Source organism: Microtus oregoni, unplaced genomic scaffold (assembly GCF_018167655.1).
Source record: "Microtus oregoni isolate MIOR12 unplaced genomic scaffold, Mior012 000144F_ref0000341, whole genome shotgun sequence".
Taxonomy (NCBI): domain Eukaryota; kingdom Metazoa; phylum Chordata; class Mammalia; order Rodentia; family Cricetidae; genus Microtus; species Microtus oregoni.
This window is the reverse complement of record NW_024544794.1, coordinates 420,284-442,984: the sequence shown is the minus strand read 5'-3', so window position 1 is coordinate 442,984 and position 22,701 is coordinate 420,284. Positions and strand designations below refer to the sequence as shown.

At 45.0% G+C, this 22,701-nt stretch overlaps 1 protein-coding gene across 7 annotated transcripts in view; it reads right to left on the bottom strand.

Annotated features, from left to right (window-relative positions):
• Window positions 1-22,701, bottom strand: part of LOC121444848 (SPATS2-like protein) — a 156,874-nt gene that overhangs the window by 70,300 nt on the left and 63,873 nt on the right. For 6 of the 7 annotated variants that reach the window (XM_041646759.1, XM_041646758.1, XM_041646762.1 and 3 more), the window contains one exon: window positions 10,866-10,926. In XM_041646759.1, the coding sequence (XP_041502693.1) occupies window positions 10,866-10,904 (39 nt within the window). In that variant the 5' untranslated portion in view covers window positions 10,905-10,926. Of the gene's footprint in view, window positions 1-10,865; window positions 10,927-21,667; window positions 21,722-22,701 lie in introns of those variants that run through there. The other variant, XM_041646761.1, reaches the window with a different exon arrangement.

Below are 22,701 nucleotides of genomic sequence, written 5' to 3'. Positions count from 1 at the left end.
AGGATTGAGAACCATGAATCTGAGATAAAATGGGAGTTACAGGTCAGGTTTGGCCCCATGCCTTTGTCTCTGAAATTCCAGTCCTTTTAATACATGGCCTGCAAGGAGCATGGGCCGTCCTCCTCCTCTGAGCACGTGCCCTGTGTTGTTCTACTTGGAACACTCCATCTCTCTCCCTTCACTCGCTTCTTAAACCAATCTCAGCCCTCAGTGTTTCTCTGGTTCTCAGACAGCAAAACATCTTCACTCTCCTGACTAAGGGGAGGGAATAGGAAAAACAGAACGGTGGTACAGGAGAGGGCTCTTTGTAGGTCTAAATGCTCACCTCTCAAGTAATCTTGAGGATGCTACAATTCTTCTACAGCTCTCATTATTCACGTAACACTATCACTTCAACGATAAAGCTTTTGTAAAGTAAAACTGTCGCAGGCAGACGTACGCTCTCTTTTTCCTTCTCTCCTAGTGTCGAGGAGCTGAGCCTGGCCTCACTCACTATGTAGTGGAGGATGTCTCTGAGTTTACGATCTCCCCCCTCGCTGTCTCCACCTCCCAAGGGTTCAGATTACAGTAGTGTATCGCCATGCCCAGTTTATGTGGTTCTGGGGGTCGAACCCCAGGCTCTATCTGCTAACCAAGCTATATGTCCAGCTCAGGTGAGCCCTCTCTTGAAGAAGGTATGGTAGTTACCTACTGTTAAGTGACCGCTAAGCACAACTGATCTGGTATTTTCACTGTCTCTGTGGAGATGCACTTGGGAGTGATGTGGGAGTCCCCTCTGTATGCTGTGATTACCATTAATGAATAAAGAAACTGCTTTGGACGTATAGCAGGGCAGAACTTAGCTAGGTGGGGAACACTAAGCTGATGCTGGGAGAAAGAAGGGCAGAGTCAGAGAAGAAGCCATGGAGCTGCCACGGGAGACAGAAGCTGGGAATTTTACCCAGTAAGTCACAGCCACGTGACGATATACAGATTAATAGAAATGGGTTAAATTTGTATGTAAGAGTTAGCTAATAAGAAGCTAGAGCTAATGGGTCAAGCAGCGTTTTAATTAATACAGTATCTGTGTGATTATTTCAGGTCTAAGCTAGCAGGGTGGCTGGGAAGAACAAGTAGCCTCCTCTAACATGGGAGAAGTTTGGTTGAATGAATTTTCCCTGGGTCATAGACACAGAAAGACAATGGGGTGAGACCATTAGCTGAGCAGTGTGTTCTCTTTGTATAACATGAAGATCACTCCATGGGGTTTCTCGATGAGCTTGGCTGGTCTTTCTCATAGCATGGTAACCTTATAATAGACTGTTTACAGAACAAGCCAATACCCCATGCAAGCACCCCAACTATGACATAAGTAGCAGCATCCCCCCACTTTGGAAGCAACTTGTTTCTTACTACACTAAGTCAGCCTGCTGCAAAGAGCCTATCTCCTTTTAAGATGCTAGGTCTTGATACGGGAGATACTTTTGTAGACATCACTGCTGAATACAATTGGCCTGAAAGGGTACAGACAACAAAAGCAGGGGCCATGTATATGATGGTTGCTAATGGCAACGGTCCGTCTAATATACACTGAGACATGCAACCCTTCATTTCACCCATTTAGATAGCATGTATTCAGTGTAGGCCTGAGTTGGTTTTTGGCTGTTGCTTTTTTTTTTTTTTAAGTCACTGTGTTTGGTTTTTTCCTCCAATTTCCCCAGAATAATTAATTAGACATATAGATAATTTTAGAGGCAGTGAGCCCCTCAGTCCACTAAAAGTCTGCTTCCATCCAGCTGGCCACATACTCGGTAGCATTAGGGCTTAGGTAAATATTCTGTCTGTGTCTCTGATGAATTCCATATTTAGACTTATTCCTGAAGAAAAAGAAGCAATGCTATATCCACAAGCTGCTGTTTTGGTTTGGGTATGTTAACAAGAGTAGACAAACAAGATACTTTTAATTTATCCTGTTCCAGAAAGAATATCCAGAACATTCTTTCCGCATTTTCTCTGCGGTTTCCTCTACTTAAGGAAAAAGTGGTAACTATTTCCATTCACCCTTAATGCAGTTCTTCTATCTTTTTCTCATTCACCAAACTTCCCAGATAAGAAGTATTATAAAAAAGGGTGTAATTCACTTATAATCCTTTAATCAATACTAGAATAAAAAAAGGTAATTGCCCTTTGGTCAATAGCAGCTGAAGAGAGTTAACTTAATCTCTAAAGTATATTAGCTTTGGATATTTCTTCACTGTGGTGTGGGGAAGCAGATCATAAACCTCCATGGACACTGGGAATACAATTCCTTTTTATTTACAAGGGTGGACCAGTTTTTAAAAGGCACGCTGTTTTAAAATAATCAAAATGATTAGTTAACTGACCCGATCCTGTTTTTCCTACAAGTTTCTGTTTGTTTAGGTTTCCTCTAAAGACAGTAAAGAAAAAAAATATATAAAACGGCCTTCAGTCCAATAAGCCAGCTACATCTGGCTGTAGGTATTAAAAGGAAAGACCAATCTCTCTCCCTAATGGATGACAGACACACACAGAAAACTTCCGGTGAAATGTGATGCAGCCTTAATAAAAAGAAAATGCTCAGATATGCAGCAAAACGATGACATGGATAAACTTTAAGGACAGTCTGCTAACGCTAAGAGCCCGTCACGGGACCCATGCGGCCGAGCTCCACTCCTAGGAAGTATTAAATAATCAGACTCTTAAAGCAGACAATACTGTGGTGGTTTCCAGGAACCGTGAAGGTAGGCACCGGGAAGAGAGAAAGGGACAGCTTGATTCTTACCAGACAGGTGAATCTCAGAGACATGGTGCCCATAGCTAATGCCATGTCATAGGTTTGAGATTCTAAGAGGGACATTGTCACATTAGATATGTTACAATAAAAACCCTCATTGTTATATAATTGAGTAATGATATTTATTTCAACAACTTTTCCTAATAGTTACCTTCAAAGATGGAGAAGCAGAATTCTGAAGAGTCCTAAAGACAGAGCCACAAGGAATGTGGGCTGGCGAGTCACAAATGAACGCTTCGGTGGTTTAATGACATTTCTGCATTTTCCACAGAATAGAAGTTTGTGCACGCTAATCCAAACAGAGGAGCTACCATGGAGTCTGAGGCAGCACTCCCTCTGCGGTCCAGCACCCTGTCTTTATCTTTTACAGTGCATGAGACCACAGGTTGATCTACTAGAGGGAGGATTCTTGCCCCTTCAGGGTAATGAATCAATTCACCTGGGGCAAACAGACAACAGGAAGACAGAGCAGACACAATGTAGCAAAAGAGCAGACACAATGTAGCAAAAGAGCAGACACTATGTAGCAAAAGAGCAGACACTATGTAGCAAAAGAGCAGACACTATGTAGCAAAACACCAGACACAATGTAGCAAAACACCAGACTTTCCCGTGGAAGGAACTGGACCTCTTTCTACTTTAAATGTGGCTCGAAGCAGAGTTAGGGGCAAAGGTTATTAAATGATGCCTTACTCTAGAAGTTGAGAAGACCCTCATACCAGTGGTAGCACAGTCCAGTGTGCAAAGGCAAGGGAATTCTGGGTCATGAAGTGTGTGTGTGGGTGTGTGTGTGTGCCCTTACACATGAATGAGGAGATCAGAGGAAATTTAATTACTGCTCCTTAGTTGTTGTTTATTTCTGGCCTGGTGTTAGACAAGTAGGCTAGGCTGGCTGGCCAGGGAGCATGCAGGATCTACCCGTCCCTTCCTCCCAGCAACGGGACACACGTACACACTTCTGTGCTTGGCTTTTAAATGTGTTTTCTGGGGACTGAAGCCACATCTTCTTGCTCCATCAACTGTCACCTGTTCTAGCCCACTAGCCCCTTAAGAGCTTGTATTTTAATTTGCTAATTATTTCGGAGCAGTGGTTCCAAAACTTTTTATTTATTTTTTTCCCCCAGCAAAATAAAGAACTCGTGCTTTTACCATATGATAAAACTCCAAAATAAATATCTGAGGAGATACTTTGTTTGTGATCTATCAAATAAAGCTTGCCTGAAGATCAGAGTGCAGAGCTAGCCAGTAGCTAGCCATAAAGGCCAGGCAGTGGTGGTGTTCACCTTTAATCTCAGCACTCAGGAGACTGAGGTAGACGGCTCTCTCTGAGTTCAAGGACACCCTGGGCTGCAATACATTGTTCCAGTTGCAAAGAGAAACAGGGCCAGACGGTGATGGCTCATACCTATAATCCCAGTACTTGGGAGTCACACACCTTTAATCTCCACACTAGGGGGCTGGAGACTGGAAGGGATATGGCTGGGCAGAGAGAGGAATATAAGGTAGGAGGAGACAGGAGCTTATAGTATTCAGTCTGAGGACTTATAGAGACAGGGCACCCAATTCAGGCTGGAGATTTCATAGACATAAGAACTAGTGGCTGGCTGCTCTGCGTCTCTGATCTGTCAGCTTTCATCCCCTAATATCTGACTCCGGGTTTTTATTATTAAGACCAATTAGAAATTGCGCTACGTATATCTCAATTTTCTTTTTACAGTTTTTTGATGCAATTGAGTTTTGTGGAGGCTAGAGAAGTCCGTTGTAGGAGGCACAGTTTGACTGACAGCCCAGCCATGCTGTGCTGGTCCCATGCATTGCCCCTCTAGATGCTGTCAGTCCCCACTGTGAGGGGCATAGAGTCTTCCAGTTGGCAGCTTTGATCTGAATCTCCCCATCAGTTGGAGACCTTTTCTGCTGGATTTTTCTCTTTTTCCCCTCCTCTCAAAGATATCATAAAGGTTGTCTCTAGCTGCATCTGCCTTCTCTCTTACATTTGCCACGAAATCACTACCCTGCACCTCCACCCTACGGAGGCACACCCCACCTCCTGCCTTCCTACGAACGGTCCCTACCCATAATTACCTACGATTACTATTATAGAATCTCGACTAAATTATTAAACCATATTTTGATGGACAGACACCGGGAGGGAGTAAAATCTATAGCATCACTAAGTACACAAGCAAGTTCAAAGTCTTATCTGCTGGCATAACAAAGAAAAAGCGGCTTCAGGAAAATACAAGAATTTAACTACTAAGTGCTAAATCTGCTGATCTGTGTACCTATGGATCTCTCTCGACGGATTTTCAATGTGCAAGGTCAGAAGAGAAGAAATCATTGCTGCATCCATCTGTGTCAATCTTTATCTATAAAACTGGATAATTTAATTTGGAGGATCGTTGTGGGAAATTAGCTAGAATGTGGGAGAAACCCCCATACATTCCAAGGGATTGTCAACCAAGGTTACTTTCCCCTGCTGCCAAATGATTTTGTTTTTGACACGCTCTCATATTCTTTAGCATTAATCATCTGTCTCCTACACATACATCCCTCAGCCGTTGTACAAAAGGATCTACCATGAAAGGCCAGAAGAAAAGGGGGGGGGGGCACAGAAGAAACAGAAGAAACCTTGTGTATTCCGGTCATGTAACTTGGCCAAAGCAATGTGATCCCTAATCCTGCGATAGCAAATTCCTTCTGATCCCCTGAAACTGATGGTGACATTTCCATTGATTCACTCAGTTCCTTTAGATGCCTTGTCTGGCCTCCTCTGGTTGCCAAGCAACAATAACAGCGGTTCTGTACGTACGTATTAGGCAATAACTGTTGTCAGTGTTTCTCCTTTCTCTGAAAGGGAAATTAAATGACCGCCTCCCATGAGAAAAGTGATGACAAGCACGGGCCCCACCGTGGAATCTGAGAGCTACAGAGCTGGTGTTCTTGTGATCTGAATCCAACGGTTGGGCTAAATTCAACTCTCGTGAAAAATTATAAAATTAAGGCTTCTCCTGGAGCATAGATTCTTTGTATATATATAACAACTATATGTCATTAAAACTCATCCCAACTCCTACGAAATGGTTTCTCTATGAGACGGGTTAATATTTTAAAGATGTTTCACACTGAATATCAACACCTCCGATCTGATAAAATCTCTAATCAAACTCGTGGCTTCTTCTGGCCACCTTCCCTCCCAAACAAACACCCGAGCTACGTCTTCAGTACTTTGCAAAACACGGACCGAGAGAAATAATAAAATGGAGCTTATTAGAGATAATCATTTGACTGCCACAGCCAGCAGCTTGGGCTCAGATCCGAGCGTTCTGCAGTGACCTGCAGAAACGGTGATGATGCCACTACCTCGGACGCAGAGTGGACAAGAGAGTCTTGTCCCCTTTCATTTCAATGATGCTACGCGGCGATTGCTTACAATCCAATTTACCCCAGCAGCTCTGCCTGCTCTGAAAGCTGTTCCCAATAGATGACTTCCAAGCAATGACATTGCAGGCCGAGCTGGTCCCCATTTCCACAATGTCATACCGTCCTGCCTCAATTATTGGCAGGGCAGCTCACCAATACCTATCCAGATCTGAGAGTCAAGGCCACTTTTCTGTCTTCTCATGGGGACGGTTTTCCCCTTCCCAATCTTGGTTCTACAGGGATTTGCATTTTGAACACTGAAAGATGTGCTAATGAGAGGCAATGTCTCCATTTTTATTTGCAAAACCAACAGATGCTCTTGCCCTGCGCCTGTATCCTACTAAGAACTCATAAAGCATTTCCAGACTTACTGTTGCATTTGATGACTTCATTCTGGGGAACCCTGGAACTTCACATGTGCGTGAAAGAGCTCAGTGTTTGTTACAGGCCATTCAGCTCCTCACTGTGGAAAAGAGAACTCCTGCCTTCTAGACGTATGCTTCCCCATAGCCTTCCTTATTGAGGTCACTCCCAAGGGCATGAAGTCCCCTATGGTGGCTCAGGAATCATTCATCACGGGAATGGCTTACTACACCACACCTGGACACTAGGAGCACACCCTCTCTGTTTTATAAGCAAGGATTCCCTTTACTTTTCATCAATAATTTTCTTACTAAATTGAAAATAACTGATAATATATTTTTAAAAAACCGACAAAAATTCTATTTTTCTATATCACTCATTATTATTCTTTATGTTAAAGCTCTGTAAATCAGTATTACTTGATAACTATGTATTTTAAGCAGGAAGAAGTTCAATAGTACGCTCTCAACTAATCGATCCACGGAGTTGCTAGTGTTGAACTTTGTTTTAAGAAAAATAATTTAAATAAACTCATGTACACACACTCCGCCCACAGGTGGACACACACACACACCTAAATTTTAATTAAAAATAAGAAAAACATACCTTTAACAAGGTAAAATAGATGAGAAAATACTTGTAAACTGTGAACTATCCCCAAAGATAAGATCCCGGGTTGTCTAGATATTTTCTTCTGCTGCCCGTCTTCCATCAAGTTTGCTTTGGAGATCTGTTCCATGAGCATCTGCTCACCTAGCAAGCTCATTAGTTATCCTGATTCTTATTCACCATCTTCTAAAGTCCACGTCATCAGCCCAAAAAGCCCAACTAAGCTCCTGTTTCCAGAAGCAATTTAAAACATGCATTAATAGCCACGGGTACAAAAATGAGATGACATTTCCATTAACCTACATTCCATTTTTCAAGAAGCCTTGAGATTTGATAAAATTTCATAAATGAGGTTTCATCAACTCTCTAAAGACCTTAACTACTCAAATACTTGTGTTCACTCATCCGCTACCCATTCATTTATCCAACTCTAGCCAAGGGGCTAACCATGGGTCAAATCCAAGAAGGTAAGGCCCACACCATGCTCCCAAGAAACAGCAGGTCTTGACGCAGGGAGACAGACACCTAAGCCCACACGACATTGAAGCAAGCTGTGATGAAGGATGCAGAGACTCTAAAGAGTTCTGGAATGGAAGGGGAGTGAGGCTCAGGCTCGGCAAGATGAACCACACAGGCACACAGGAACCTGCCTTGGCAATGCCCTGTGAGCATGCATGTTCAAGGTTACAATGGTGGGCTGAAGGGCACGTGTGCAGAGACAGTGGTAGAGGAAAGGAAGGAAGAGGATGGATCTGGTCCTGAAGAAAATGCACACCACACTGAGGAAATTGGACGGACTTCTGTTTGAGCCACAGATACAGTTTAAATCCTTGTAGTTGTCATCCAATAATACAAAGTCATTTTGAAATAAGTGTTATAAGTATCTATTACAAGTTGATGTGGGAGGTCCTATGTCTATGTGTTGCTTTGATTGGTTAATGAATAAAGAAACTGTTTTGGACCTCTAGCAGGGCAGAACTTAGCTAGGTGGGGAAAACTAAACTGAATGCTGGGAGAAAGAAGGGCAGAGACTGAAAGAAGCCATGGAGCCCCACTAGAGAAAGACGCCAGAACTTTAGCCAGTAAGCTACTGCCATGTGGTAATACACAGATTAATAGAAATGGGTTAAATTCATATGTAAGAGTTAGCCAGTAAGAAGCTAGAGCTAATGGGTCAAGTAGTGATTTAATTAATACAGTTTCTGTGTAATTATTTCGGGTCTAAGCTAGCCCAGTGGCCAGGAACTAATAAGCAGCCTCCCTCCAACATTTATTTATCCTGGATATTAAACATTATTAGCTTCTTTTCTGAACTAAAAAAAAAAAGCTGCACAAAGACAAAAATTGCTTGTATTCAATCTGTCCCTTTGATCCAGTAGAGATACAGAAAGGACTCATTTCAAGGTCAAACCTTTTTCTAAAACAGAACAGATTATGTATTTCTTCATTACTTGTTATTCTTGTGTGTGTGCCTGTGTATGTCTATGCCTGTGTGTGAGCAGGTGTGTATGTGTGCAAGTGTGTGTGTGTACAGGTGTGAATGTGGGCCTGTGTGTGTCTATGCCTGTGTGCGTGTGGAGGCCTATGGTTGGCCTGAGTGTCATATCTCAGGAACCATCCATCTTAATTTCTGAGTAAGGCCTTTCAGTGGGCCCTGGAGCTCACAGATTTGGTGAGGCTGACTGGCTAGTACACTCCAGGAATTTCCTGGTCTCCGCCTTCCCAATAGGATGACTAAATATTGCTTCTAAAGCACTGAGGATCTGTTCACTAATCAATGAAGACTTATAAATTAAGACCTAACAGTTGTTATTATTCTTAATTTTCAGAACGGAAATGTCATTGCTTGGTGTGACACACTGAGAAACAAACTCATCATTAAAGGCCACAAAAGCTAATAACTAAAGGAAACAAGTCTACTAAAATAAATCAAAGTAAAACTACATATGGTCAGAATTTCTCTTGCTCCTTATGGTTGATTTGATTGAGTTGAGAATGCTATTAACTTTTGACACGGGAGGGGGGAATTCACTCATTGAGTTAGAGGGGTTCTGCCTCATTGTCATGTAGAGTCATAATATTTACAACTCAAACATCAGCCTTTCCCAAAACACTGCCAACACTTTGATGTTTACAGCAGAGCAGTAGCCAAATACCCACCATCCTCACATGGGCACTCACAGGGCCTTCCAGGCAATACACTGAAGCCAAGCATGGCACCTTCCTGCTGAACCCCCACAGCACACATCTGGACACATCAGCCCCTTTAGGCCTTTACAGTGGTTTGCCCACTCGCTGTGCTCTGTCATGGCCCAGGCCAAGTGATGCCCCCCCCCCACCTTATGTCCCACCCCTTCTGCCTGTCACCTGAGGCCCCTACTTGCTCTCTGGTCTCCGAACACACTCAACTCCACACGTTTTATGCACTTACTTTTGCTTTTTTACATAGGATTCTCTGCCCTCAGATCTTTCCATGGTTGCTTCCTTCCCCTCAACTTTCTGTCAGTTCTAATGCAACCTTCTCTCAAAGGGCTCCTGGGACCTCCTCCTGTGAAGTAGTTCCCTCCCCACCTGCCTTCCCACCAAAGCACCCTACTGTGTGTTTCTCAAAGCTGTTGGCCTGAAACGATTGCCTTCAGTTATATGTTCTTGCACTTACTTTTGGCTTCTCGATGGCACTCAATGGGAGCAGGTGCCTCATCTGCATGTCTGGGGCCATGTCACCGGCATCAGGTAAAGAAGAGAATCACTAGGACTTCACAAATGTCACTCCTCTCAGGCTTCATGCTATATTTTTAGGATGGCACGAATACAAAGTGATGAGGGACAAATACCTGCCCTTAAAGAAGTGGCAGTCCAGAGGAGTCTGGGACACCTCTGGGGACTGTGAAGTGAGTGGAGACTGACAGCGGTTTCTGTGTGTGAGTCTCTTAGTCTCTGTTGCCAAGAGGTAGGTGGGACAGCCTTATCTCAATGGCCGAGGATTCTGGACCATTAGGCATCAATCCTACAATGTATTAATTAATACACAGATGAAGATAATGATGACCCACTGGGAAAGGGACCAGTTCATAACAAATGATAACAATGGGAGGGAGAATCAGTGTCATGAGCTCTCAGGGTTGAAAGACATCTAACAGGCCATCTAAAAGGACTGCAGGATGGCTGGAGAGATTGTGTCAGACTTAAGCTCTTAGACGCTGCCTCCCTGCTATGTGAATTGAGCCAGGTGATTCAGCTGTGCAGCATGGAGATCAAGGTCAGAATTGAGCAAATGAATGGACTGTGCTGATCACACAGTCCACAGATGTAACTTTCTGATACATAGTATACCAGCGCAACTGATACATTGTATGCCAGCGCAACCGATACATAGTATACCAGCATGACCGATACATTGTATCCAGTGCAACCGACACATAGTATCCAGTGCAACTGATACATAGTGCCCAGCGCAACCGATACATAGTATACCAGCGCAACCGAAACATAGTATGCCAGCACAACTGATACATAGTATACCAGCGCAACTGATTCATAGTATACCAGCGCAACAAACTTTCTATGTATCCCTGCAACTCTTTTTCCCCTCCTTCCATTATAATCAGGTTTTCCCAGCAAGGATTATGGCATCCAGTTTGCAGTTCCTGAGAGCCAACACGCAGCAGCAAGACCTTACCTTCTCCTTGACATTCACGTGAGTGTTGAGCTCAGCCATCTTCCTTTTAGGGGTATTAGCCCTATAAACAAGGGATAAGAGAAATGGTTAATGTTTGAGTGATGGAGGACTTCCCAATGTGTCACTTTTTAAGGTCCTGTTGTGGTTTGAATGAGAATGCCACCCCCCCCCCCACAGGCTCATGTATTTGAATGATTGGTCCCCAATTGGTGGAACTGTTTAGGAAGGATTAGGAGGTATGGCCTTGCTGAAAGAGGTATGTCACCAGGGGTGGGCTTTGAGATTTCAAAAGCCAAGGCCATTCTCAGGTTGCTCTTTCTGTCTTTCCTCCAGCTTGTGTATCAGATGTGAATTCTTAGCTACTGCTCCAGCACCATGCCTGCCTGCTTGCCGCCACGCTTCCCACCATGATGGCCACAGACTCACCCTCTGAAAAGTAAGTTCCCTACAAACTCTCTCTTCTCTATTTGTTATTTTGGTCCCGGCGTCTTAGCCCAGCAAGAAAAAGGAACTAAGACATGCTCCTTTTGACATAGCAAACAATTCCATTCAGTCCTGATCGTGAGGACTATTTGGAAGGCAGAAACCCTTTCCAGTTAACCATTTGATTCAGGTATGTTCTCAAAACATGGTGCGGTAACTCTGGAAGCCAAGGGAAAATCTTTTCATTCATGCTGTGTTGACGTGGAAAAGGACCCAGGCAGACGGGAATGAACCAAACTGCATTTCTTATCATAAAAAAAAAAGAAAAGAAAAGGGGAAGTGGTCAAAAACTGAAGTTGTGCCAGTTTCAAGGAAGCATTTTCATGGCATTCCTCGCTGTCACAAGCTTGTCAACAGCCTGGGTGATCTCACATATGTGTTAAGTGTTTTAAGCACAGGTGGTGAGGACTACAGAAGGAGCCAGGGAAAAGCACTGCAGCTAAATAGAAGAAACAATATTCCCGCTTTTCCTTCTCTCTGGAAAGTCCTCTAGCAACTTCATCGTAGCTCAAGTGTCTCCTTCCCGAAGAAGTGGCTCTCCTGGCCACTCCAGCTCCAGCAGCCACCTCCCTCGCTGGCTCGCCCTTGGCACACTTAGAATGCACTAACAGCTTCCAGGGCACGCGGTGCTCTTAGCACATCTTTTGAAGACCATGAGTGGATCATCTCCAGTCTTGATGGACCCTGGACACGCTCGTTATCTTCCTACCCCTCACTGCAAGATGCCACCACGACTGTCTCTGAGTCCCACTGTGAGGTCTGTGTTCCTCACATCAAACTCTGGCATTTTTTCTTTCTCCTATCTGGTCAAAAATTGCTGACTGCTATTATTGGAAGTGTATCTCAAGTCTTTAATTGTTTCGATTTTTTTTTTTTGAGACAGAGAATACATTACTAAAACACCTGACAGCTTGGCCTGGAAGTTAGCAGTTGGCCACTCTGAACACATAGGACCTATCTGCACACTCACCACTTTTTCTCAATCAAGAATCATGGAAACACTTTCTTGTGTTCTATCTGACTTTTGACATAAAGTAGCCCCATCTCCAGAGAACACATGTGGAAGAGGCTGCTCGCAAGAACATGGTTTGATTTCTTCTACTTTCTTTTAAACCTAGGTCTTTTTTGTTTTTGTTTTTTGAGACAAGGTTTTTCTGTAGCTTTGGAACCTATCCTGGAACTAGCTCTTGTAGTCCAGGTTGGCCTCGAACTCACAAAGATCTACCTGCGTCTGCCTCCCAAGTGCTGGGATTAAAGGCGTGCACCACCACCGCCTGGCTTAAACCTAGGTCTTAAGTAAACTATAAATTTTGATTTAATACCTTTTGCCAGTTTTTGGATGAAAGCTTGACAGTATCCAATGCAGACTCAGTTTTAATCTTAATTATCCTCAAATAGGATCCTGTTTAGACATATTATTAAATACTGGAAACAATCAGATTTTATTTTTAGAACTCTCCAAAGAGCGTTGCCAGCTGACATATGCACTTGGGCCCTGCACACTCACTCCCAGGAAGGCGGTTCTCGGGAATAGGCTCCACACAGACAGACAGCCACACCCCACTGCAAACACCTCTCCCTTCATTCAGTTGGCAAATGCTGTGTCTCCAAAGCTGGCATAAGGGAGACAGCAAATATACTAGCTGGCAAGCTATACTTCTGTTTCATTCTGAATTACCCCGACCTTAAATGGTCCTAGGAAAAGATTATTCTCTGATTGTCTCTGACAATGGACGCGGAAGGCATGCAAGGCTTTTTCCAATCACAGCCATGAAAAGGGAAACCTTTCTCAGCCTCTGCCTGCAAACACCTTCACAAAGACGGCACTTCACAGACTTCTGCTTGGTGGTCTGATTCTGGCCTTACATAAGCACCCACCAATTATATGGCTTTTTTAGGGGGTGTGACTGTGTATATATGGAAGGGATATCACGATGTACACACATGAAGCTACATGGGCAGAGAACGGTGTTCTTGCTTTGCTGCCATTTGATAGAGAAAGCCTGGGGAGCTCCACCAGCGGAGTTCTCCAGACACAACCAGTTTCCATTAGAGATGCATGAAACCAGGTGGAAGAGGTTTTGCTTTGTTCTCTGTTTGCATTTGGGCTTTAAAGGCTAGATTTACAGCATTGTCTAGAACTGAAGAGTCAGAACCCGCAGAGGCCTCCGGGAGAAATCCCAGTGGACAGGTGTTTCTAAGTTCTGAGAAAGTGGGAGCGCTAATGGTAAGCTATGTTCACAAGACAGAATGTGTTCTCTCTCTCTCTCTCTCTCTCTCTCTCTCCTTTCTTTCTCTCCTCTCTCTTCGCTCTCGCTCATCTCCTTCTCTCTCTCCTCTCTCTCTCCCCTCTTCTTCTCTCCTCTCTCTCTCCTTCTCTCCCCTCTCTCCCCCCACTCTTCTCTCTCTCTTCCCCCTCTCTTTTTTCCCTTCTCTCTCTTATCTCTCTCTCTCTCTCCTTTCTCCCCTCTCTTTCTTCCCTTTCTCCCCTCTCCTCTCTCTCTCTCCCCTCTACCTCCCTCCCTCTCTCACACACACTCCTATTTTCTTGGCAATTTCTCTGCTCACTGACCTCACAGTGCAATTCAACAAAGGCCCTTCTTAAGGACAGATTAATCATGACATTATTTTTCCATGAAAGGAAATGCTAGCTACAAATGCAGGATGGGGCTACGTAGGCTTCTCAGATGTGAAGATAGGAGGAATTGTAGGAGCTGATCTCTATTTTTTTTCCCATAAGGAAGGCTGCCCCTATAGGCTCTTCTTTCTGGGTAGATTCCAGTGTCCCTTCCAAACCATGTTCTTTTTTGCTGGTTGGTATACATTAGAAGGTTGGGAAAGTGCCAATTATTGAAACTAAAGGAAGGGCCTTAATCTAAAAGGACAAAAAATTAGTTTGCCTTTTAAAATGATGAGTTAAGTAACTAGGTATGAAGTTGGGTTCTACTGGTAGGAACAGGTGCTGGGGCACTGTGGGGGGGGGTGAGGAAGAAATGCAGCTTTGGGGTGTTCATGAATGTTCGCCCCTTCTGGCTGGCACTGGTCCTGCCTGGCTGTTCGGAAGCACACTTTTGCCTTGTTCCTGCTCCTTGAGGACGAGACTGTGCCGTGGCCCTCAGCTTTTGAGACTCTCTGTCCTGCTACGGACTGCATCTGGCCAGCCAGTCCCACCTAATCTCAATCTTGTTTACTCAAGGTAGTAAAGGATCGTGTCCTCCAAGGAGCACATTTTCCCCTTCTTCCATACAACAAGTCCAGGATCCAACTGTGCGAAACTGCTGCAGACGGAAGCCCCCGATGCTGGCATCCCCGGGTTCTCTGGTGTTTAGAGACAAATCCTCCAACCTATGCTTGGTTATCACACCTGGTTGAACACTAGGGCTCGATAAGACACACTCCTCATCCCCTATCCTTGTTGAGTTTAAGATTGTCAAGTCAACAAGGCAGGGAGAGCTCTGACTTCTGGGAGAAGAAAAACCAAAACAGGTTCTAATTCTTATTAGCACTTGAAGATATTCGTGGAATAGACTAGTTCCTGGGGCCTTGCTGTAGGCAGGCACTGTAGTGAACACACAGAGGTTGACACACAACACATAGCCTGTGTGTGAAAGAAGTTGCACAGTCTAGAGTTGTGTACGTATACCCCATGATGTTTGCACAACAACAAAGTTGCCTATGATGCTTTCTGAATATCAGTGTTCTAGGACATACACACTGTATGTATCCAGGACATATACACTGTATGAATCCAGGACATACACACTGCACACTGCATGTATCCAGGACATACACACTGCATGTATCCAGGACATACACACTGTATGTATCCAGGACATACACACTGTATGTATCCAGGACATACACACTGCATATATCCAGGACATACACACTGTATGTATGTATCCAGGACATACACACTGTATGTATCCAGGACATGCACACTGTATGTATGTATCCAGGACATACACACTGTATGTATCCAGGACATGCACACTGTATGTATGTATCCAGGACATACACACTGCATGTATCCAGGACATACACACTGCATGTATCCAGGACATGCACACTGTATGTATGTATCCAGGACATACACACTGCATGTATCCAGGACATACACACTGTATGTATCCAGGACATACACACTGCATGTATCCAGGACATACACACTGCATGTATCCAGGACATACACACTGTATGTATGTATCCAGGACATACACACTGTATGTATCCAGGACATACACACTGCATGTATCCAGGACATGCACACTGTATGTATGTATCCAGGACATACACACTGCATGTATCCAGGACATACACACTGTATGTATCCAGGACATACACACTGCATGTATCCAGGACATGCACACTGTATGTATGTATCCAGGACATACACACTGCATGTATCCAGGACATGCACACTGTATGTATGTATCCAGGACATACACACTGCATGTATCCAGGACATACACACTGTATGTATGTATCCAGGACATACACACTGTATGTATGTATCCAGGACATACACACTGTATGTATGTATCCAGGACATACACACTGTATGTATCCAGGATATGCACTCTCTAGTCTATGGAGACACGTTCGCTGTCAGCCTGTCAGCCAGCGCAGCTAAGATGCCCAGAGACATAAACGCTGGCTTTCATAGCATTTCCAAAGCTTAGTTAATGGCTGAAGATTTTTTTTTTCTTAAAACAATAACTTAGATGTCAGTAACAGCATTAGAAATATGTCTAGGTACCGTGTTTTACTATATACCCTAGGCAAAAATAAAGACCAAGGAGTTGCAAAAAAACTTATCAGGCAAAGACATCAATCACAAAGAAAAGAATTCACCATTTTAATATATTATCTCTATGCCCCTCCAGAGTGAAATTAATAAAACATAAATACGGTTAACGCCAAGCACTTCAGCCCCAGAGTTCTATCAAGCTGAAAGCCTTGCCGAGCAACGGCCTTAAATAGTATGCATTAATGCCCTTCTGAAAACCTACTAGCTTCCAAACAAAAGTAAACATTTTTATGAGAAATAAGCCTGAATAGTAGGAATTCTGGCAAATACATCTGCCTCAGCATTTCCAATTGACATAATACAATGAAGTTTAATGTGTATGTCAACGTGATCAATTACCGACTCCCAGTTCAAATATTTGTGTTCCTCCCGCAGTCATGGAAACAGGAAAGCTTCCAAGAGTGGCCTGAGCCTGGCTGCCTGACGTCTCAGCATTTCCCTGGCTCTCTGGGGAGGTGGTGACAATTTCACTTTTGTTTCTCTGAAACCTACCGTGGCTCTAAGATTCACTTTACTGTTCTCAGGCGTGACGTCACACTGCCTGAACTGGACTTGGAAAACCAGAAGAAGGCCGGGAGAGAAACGGAAGACGACGATCTTAGCAATTTCTGCCGAGGCTTTTAGGAGCGGCTTCCCACGATTTGTGGAAACATCATCACCAGACTGTGGGTCTGGGCTCATTAGCAGAGTAGTAAAGCCATCTTCTGTGAGCCGCAGGGGCAGGTGGCAAATGTCCGGACTGCATCCTGGTACAGGGCAGGGATCCTTCTGATCTCCTGGCTGATAACCAGAAGCTCCTCTACCGTGTTTGACAAAGGGAAGTGTGTGAGGCCCTGGGAAACCTGGGTAGTGAATAGTGTCAGCCGCTCTCCGGGTCACCCTCCTTACACAGCACACAGCTTGTCTGGGTCAGAAAGTGCTGGAACTATATAGTTCCTAGATTTTACAGACTTAGCACAACAAGAATGCAAACTCTCTCGTTCATATTCTTATGTTGACTGGATGCTGAAATCATTGTGTTTCATAGATTAAGTTAAACAAAGTATATTATCCATTTTGTTCCATTTTTCCATCCATTTCTATTATATTATTATTATTAATATTATTATTATTAATGTGTCTACCACAGAATTCAAACTCGTGTCTGTGGGTACATATTCTGTTTCTCCTGCAAAGTGCTGGGCCAGTGCAGCGGTTCTTGGAGAGTGGTTCCCAGGGGAACGTGCTCAGCACAACTGGGGACTTGCTAGAAATTCAAATAGCCTGTTGTATGCCAAGCTGGGCGCAGAGGAACATGGTAATCAGGATTTCAACCAGACTCAAGGTGAGAGCCCACTCACTAATCTTGAACTAGATCTCTGTCCTCAGACATAAAGAGAGTGTTTTCCTTGGTCTCAACCCAACACACAGTAGCTGGGGTCCCACGGAAGTCTACATGGATAACTGGTAGTTCCTTGCTACATACTAAAGAGTGGATCTTTTGCTAACATTATTCGTATCAATGAGCATACTCATGGAGAATGTGCAGCGAGCGTGCCAGGCACTCTCCTAGCTTTGGACACACGTAGTTTGGCTTGGTTGCTTTTCATTTCACCCCCTCTTGACTCTAGGATGCAAATGATAGATAACTTTTTTCTTTCTCCTCGTGACCAGTGAGGGCAAAGAGACTAGTAAGTCAAGAGTCGGCAAGAAGCCACATGACCAAGGCTCAAACCCAGGCCTGCTGACTCGGCCCCTAGCCATTATCACAGCCTCGTGGACTTTGAACTGTAGGAAGAATACAGTCCTGAGGGTCCAGCCTTTGGCCCTCCAGACAGAAATACGATGTACACATGCTGCAGAGTCAAGCACCGGGAAAGAAAGTCCACTGATGGTTCTACCAATGTCCGGGCTCAGCTGAAAGTGTGTAGAGCCACATCAAATGGTTGTAGGCAACATCTATTTGATGCTACGAAGCTGCTCAGGGACTGCATGGCATGCAAGGGTTTATCATCTGTGTCCCTGTTCTACAGCAATTAATATGTCTACGCGCCTGAACTTGGCACAGCCTAGAACATGCAGTGATGATGTATGAATGGAGACACTTTCTGACACCAGTCTCAGATCTTGCATACAAGATGTTGGTGACACAACACCTTGACCACCAGTCTCCTGGGATAGGGACATCTTGATGACTGCATTGTGACTTAGTTCAGGGCATGCAGTTACTTTTGAAAGAAGGTTTAAGGGTCACAGACTGACTTCTTTCATTCTCTTCCCAACATCCGTCATTCTGGAGCAGCGTGTGGTGGAAACCGGACAGTAGGCACGGACAGGGGAGCTGGGAAAAGCTGACTTGTGGTGTGGTTTCTAAAAGGGTGCCTGCCTGCATTCCTGACGGCCTCAGGTAACTCTGGCACGCGAGCCTCAAGTTTCCGAGGGTGGAGAAAATGTGGATGCATTCAGTGACCTTTAAGGTCCTTTGAGTTGACGGGGACTCTTAGAGTGGCAGGGAGCTGAACGCTCACCTTAAAACACAGAGCGAGTGGGTGCAGAGTTTGATGTAGTAGGCTACTCTTCTATCTAGATCACCTTTAACCGAATTCAGAGACCCACCATCTAGTCTTCTGTGCACAGAGGGGTGCCCACATGTCAACTGGAGAGTAAAAGGCTTATTCTGTATAAACAGGACTTTCTCTAAATTTACTACCTGGACCGGTGGCTGCTGCCTGGACTTCCTTCAGTTTTTCTGAGTCCTCTCTCCTTCACCTGTAATTATTGCGATCTCGGATTTACATTCCATGGATTCTTCTTTTTTTTTTTTAATTCTCCCTCTTTAATAAAAGGTCTTGTGTGGTAACTAACCCATCCCTCAGAGGAAAGTCTCTCTGATTGTTAAGAATGAACATTCATAAACAACGAGACAGCATGGTGACAGAAATATGAATTTCGTAGGGCAGTACTTAGTTGGGGCATTTTTTTAATTTGAAAGTCTCTCTGATTGTTAAGAATGAACATTCATAAACAACGAGACAGCATGGTGACAGAAATATGAATTTCGTAGGGCAGTACTTAGTTGGGGCATTTTTTTAATTTGGAGGAAAAAAAATCTCAAGGTTGCATTTTTATTCAAAGACACTTCATGTGCTCAACCTCCTGTGAGCACAACTTGACTGAATAGCATTTTAAGGGCAAATGTCAGGGAAAAAAATGGTCACATTTAAAAGCTTTGGCTCAGCCTCCTTTGAAAAGCAGGGCTAGCCTTTCCTTTAGAAATGTCTCTGCCGACTCAATTCTTTGTTGGGGGGAAGAAAGGGAAATTGAATGTTTTATTTAAACAGGTCATTAACAGTCAATACTTATTTGAAAAGGCTTGCTTTCCAAGGCAGATAAAAGCTTCCAATCACTTAGAATATCACTTGAGCAGATCTAGGGCAGAATGTGCTGACAGAGCTGAGTTCCAGGCCATTTTCACCCCCAGGCAGGTGCTGAGGCAGGGAGCAGGGTCCTGTGGCTCTGAGCACCTTGCACACACAGTGGGGAGACCGGCAGGGTGAGCACTTAGTGCAGACTGCACACCCCCACTTTGAATTTTCCCTTTTACTAACAGCACTAGCGGATGGTGATGAGTGAAGATTAGCTGTTTTTTTTTTTTTTTCCATAAAGTGCCAACGCATTTCCCTTCCTGGCTGAGCGCAAGTTGGGAGCTAAAGAGAACAGAGGACAGTGGGAATAAATGGGGCGATCTCAGCGGCGGGTGCAGGCACAGACTAGGGACGGGAAGGGGGAGGCTGGACATGTGGCAGGCTCTATTAACATTCTTCTGTGCCATGGTTTTCTACTTAATTTGAAATTATTTGATTTCACAGGTCTTCGATGGCTGGAGAATATAAATAAAATGCTTATCTCTGAAAGCGACCTGATTAAAAACCCACTTTGGATTGCTAGGTTTTAAAACAAACACGCGTTTCCATAGAGATGTAGGGTGACCTGGACCTTGTACAAGTAGCCGCTTGTATCAGCAATTCAATTACACTTGGTTCTTTTAAGATGTAACAATGTAGATTCAAGTCTTTAAAATGTGCTCATCCTCAAGGCTGTCTCTACAAAGGCCAATGTTGTGGGAAGCAAAAAAGGGCCCCAGAAGACCCTCCCCCACCAGGCACACCCTAGGAGGCTGTGGCCATGTAGATCACCCAGGTCTCTATTCCTTCCCTCCAATTGCCCACAAGACAAATCCCAAATCCCAGAAGGCTTGTGACAAGAACATTACGTAACTCTTTACCCCCCAGAGCCCAAAATTCTTACCACAAACTCTCTTCAAAGGCTAAGAGAGAAACAGTGTGTTCTCCTCCCCTCCATCTCTAGCTCCCTGGAGGTGATCCCCTCTGCAAGGACCAAGTTGTCCTTTATTCTCTGAACATTTAATACCAACTGTTCCAGGTCCACGGAGAATGCTGGGAATAGTTGACCACAGCCCTCAGTGACTTTTTACATTGTACCCAGGGCTTCTCTAAGAACTTTCCACGCATTTCCAGGTATTCATTCATTATAGCCTCACAGTCGGCCTTACGCTAGACGAAACTGGGTTCTTGTCAACCGTCTCTTGCAGAAAATGAGCTATCAGTACAGAGGGGCAAGGCACACACCCAAGGCACACACACAAGGCACATGCACAAGGCACACGCACAAAGCACACACACAAGGCACACACCCAAGGCACACACACAAGGCACACGCACAAGGCACACACACAAGGCACACGCACAAGGCACGCACACAAGGCACACGCACAAGGCACACACACAAGTCCCACAACCAGCAAGCAGCTGAGTTAAAATAGGAACTTGAATCTCTGGTTCCAAAGCTCTCCTTCTGCAAAGAGCTCACAGATCAGCGATAAAAACACGTGTGTCCACACAAGGCCCGGACGTGAAAGTGGGAAAAGACTCTGGAGCCTCGGAAGCCATAGGATCAAGATTCTGCAAGGAACGGCTGTGGGATGGGATGTGGTCTGCACCAATGGGAGAGCTCCACCAGATTCCTGCCACAGGCTTGCCGTTTGTTGGTGGTGGAGCTGGCAGGGCTGGGTGATTTTAATTGTCACAGTGTCTTTTCCAGAAGATGGTATGGCTTCCCCCAAAGGAAACAGAATTCTGGACCGGTAAAGAGGGCCCTCAGGAAAGCCAGCGAACAAACCTACAGGAACACAACTAATTCAGGAAGGCTGGCTCAGTTACCACCGAGCAAACTCCCAGTCCAGGAACCACTGGCTATTCAGAGCACATTCCAGCTTCACAATCTCTAGGCCAACCAAGGCACTAGAGTCCTTGCTCACGAAGTCAGAAATTTTCTTACTAAATCTCTAACGCGTTTCTCATAGCAGCAGAGGTTCATCCCAAACTCACTGTGAGTGGGCACAATCGAGGAGTTTGACTCTCAGAACCAAGCAGTGCCCCCTGGTCCTGCCCTCCTTTCCCCATCCACCCCGTCCTTCCTAAGTTGTCCCAACCATCCGACCGTGACTCACACTCTCCAGCTGCCTTGGTGCTTGGCTTTGGGCTGTCCGGGCCTCGTTCCAGCTACTGGCTTCCTTAGGCGCCAAATGGCCAATTCTGTTCCCCCACGGGCCACCTTTATCAACTTTCGTTTACTGTCTGCAACTGTGACGCAAGCAGATCCAGGAACCGGAGTAGTGGCAGGATCTGGGGTGTGGCTGAGTAATCAATCCACAGTGTGCTGGTGGCCGCTGCCACCCAGGATTGAGAGGGCCTCCTGGACCGAAAGGAGGTGCCCAGTGTCTGTGTCTTCATGCCCACGCTAGCAAACACCCAGCTTTCTTCTTCTTACCCCGAGGGAAGCGGATCCATAGAGATGCACCCGCAGCCTTTACCTGGCTGTGCAGAGGCTGGGAAGCCGCATGGGCTGGGGCGGCAGCCATCGTTCCAAAGGGCAGTTCTGAGTATGACTGTCTGCTAAGAGTTTCTCCAGGGCCGGCCGGTCAACAATGAGCCAACAGTTCCGGCACTGGACCCAGAAGCAATCATTATTTCTAAACCCTGTATCTGGCTCCAGACCCAAGTGGAAACATCTGTTAGCTAACTTAGCATTCCACGATAACATGCAGTCGGGCAGAGTCCTACCAAAAGGAGGTGGCTATCCAGTTTGCACGGGCGACAGCCTCGTGGAAGGAGAGTGGGGTGACCATTTGGAGGCAGAGTGTGGAAGGGCTTGTTACTTCTCAAACCCATTTCTACCGACAAATCGGTCTGATCTATTTATGTTAACTATTTGCCAGTTTAATTTTTTTTTTAGACAATTAAAATGTGTCACCCAACCCTGGACTCTGTCTTTTCGATTGGCCTCACCTGACCTCAGCATTAAACGCCCACTCAGTTACCCACACACAAGCAGTGGGCCCAGGAAGTCTCCCGACCCGAGGGTCTTTGCTGTCACTCCCTAGAGGAGCCACGCCTCTTTCCTGCTCGCCAGAGCCTTACGATACAAACGTGCAATGATGCTCCATCACGGCTCAAATCCAGCTCTGCCTCTGACTGATTCGGG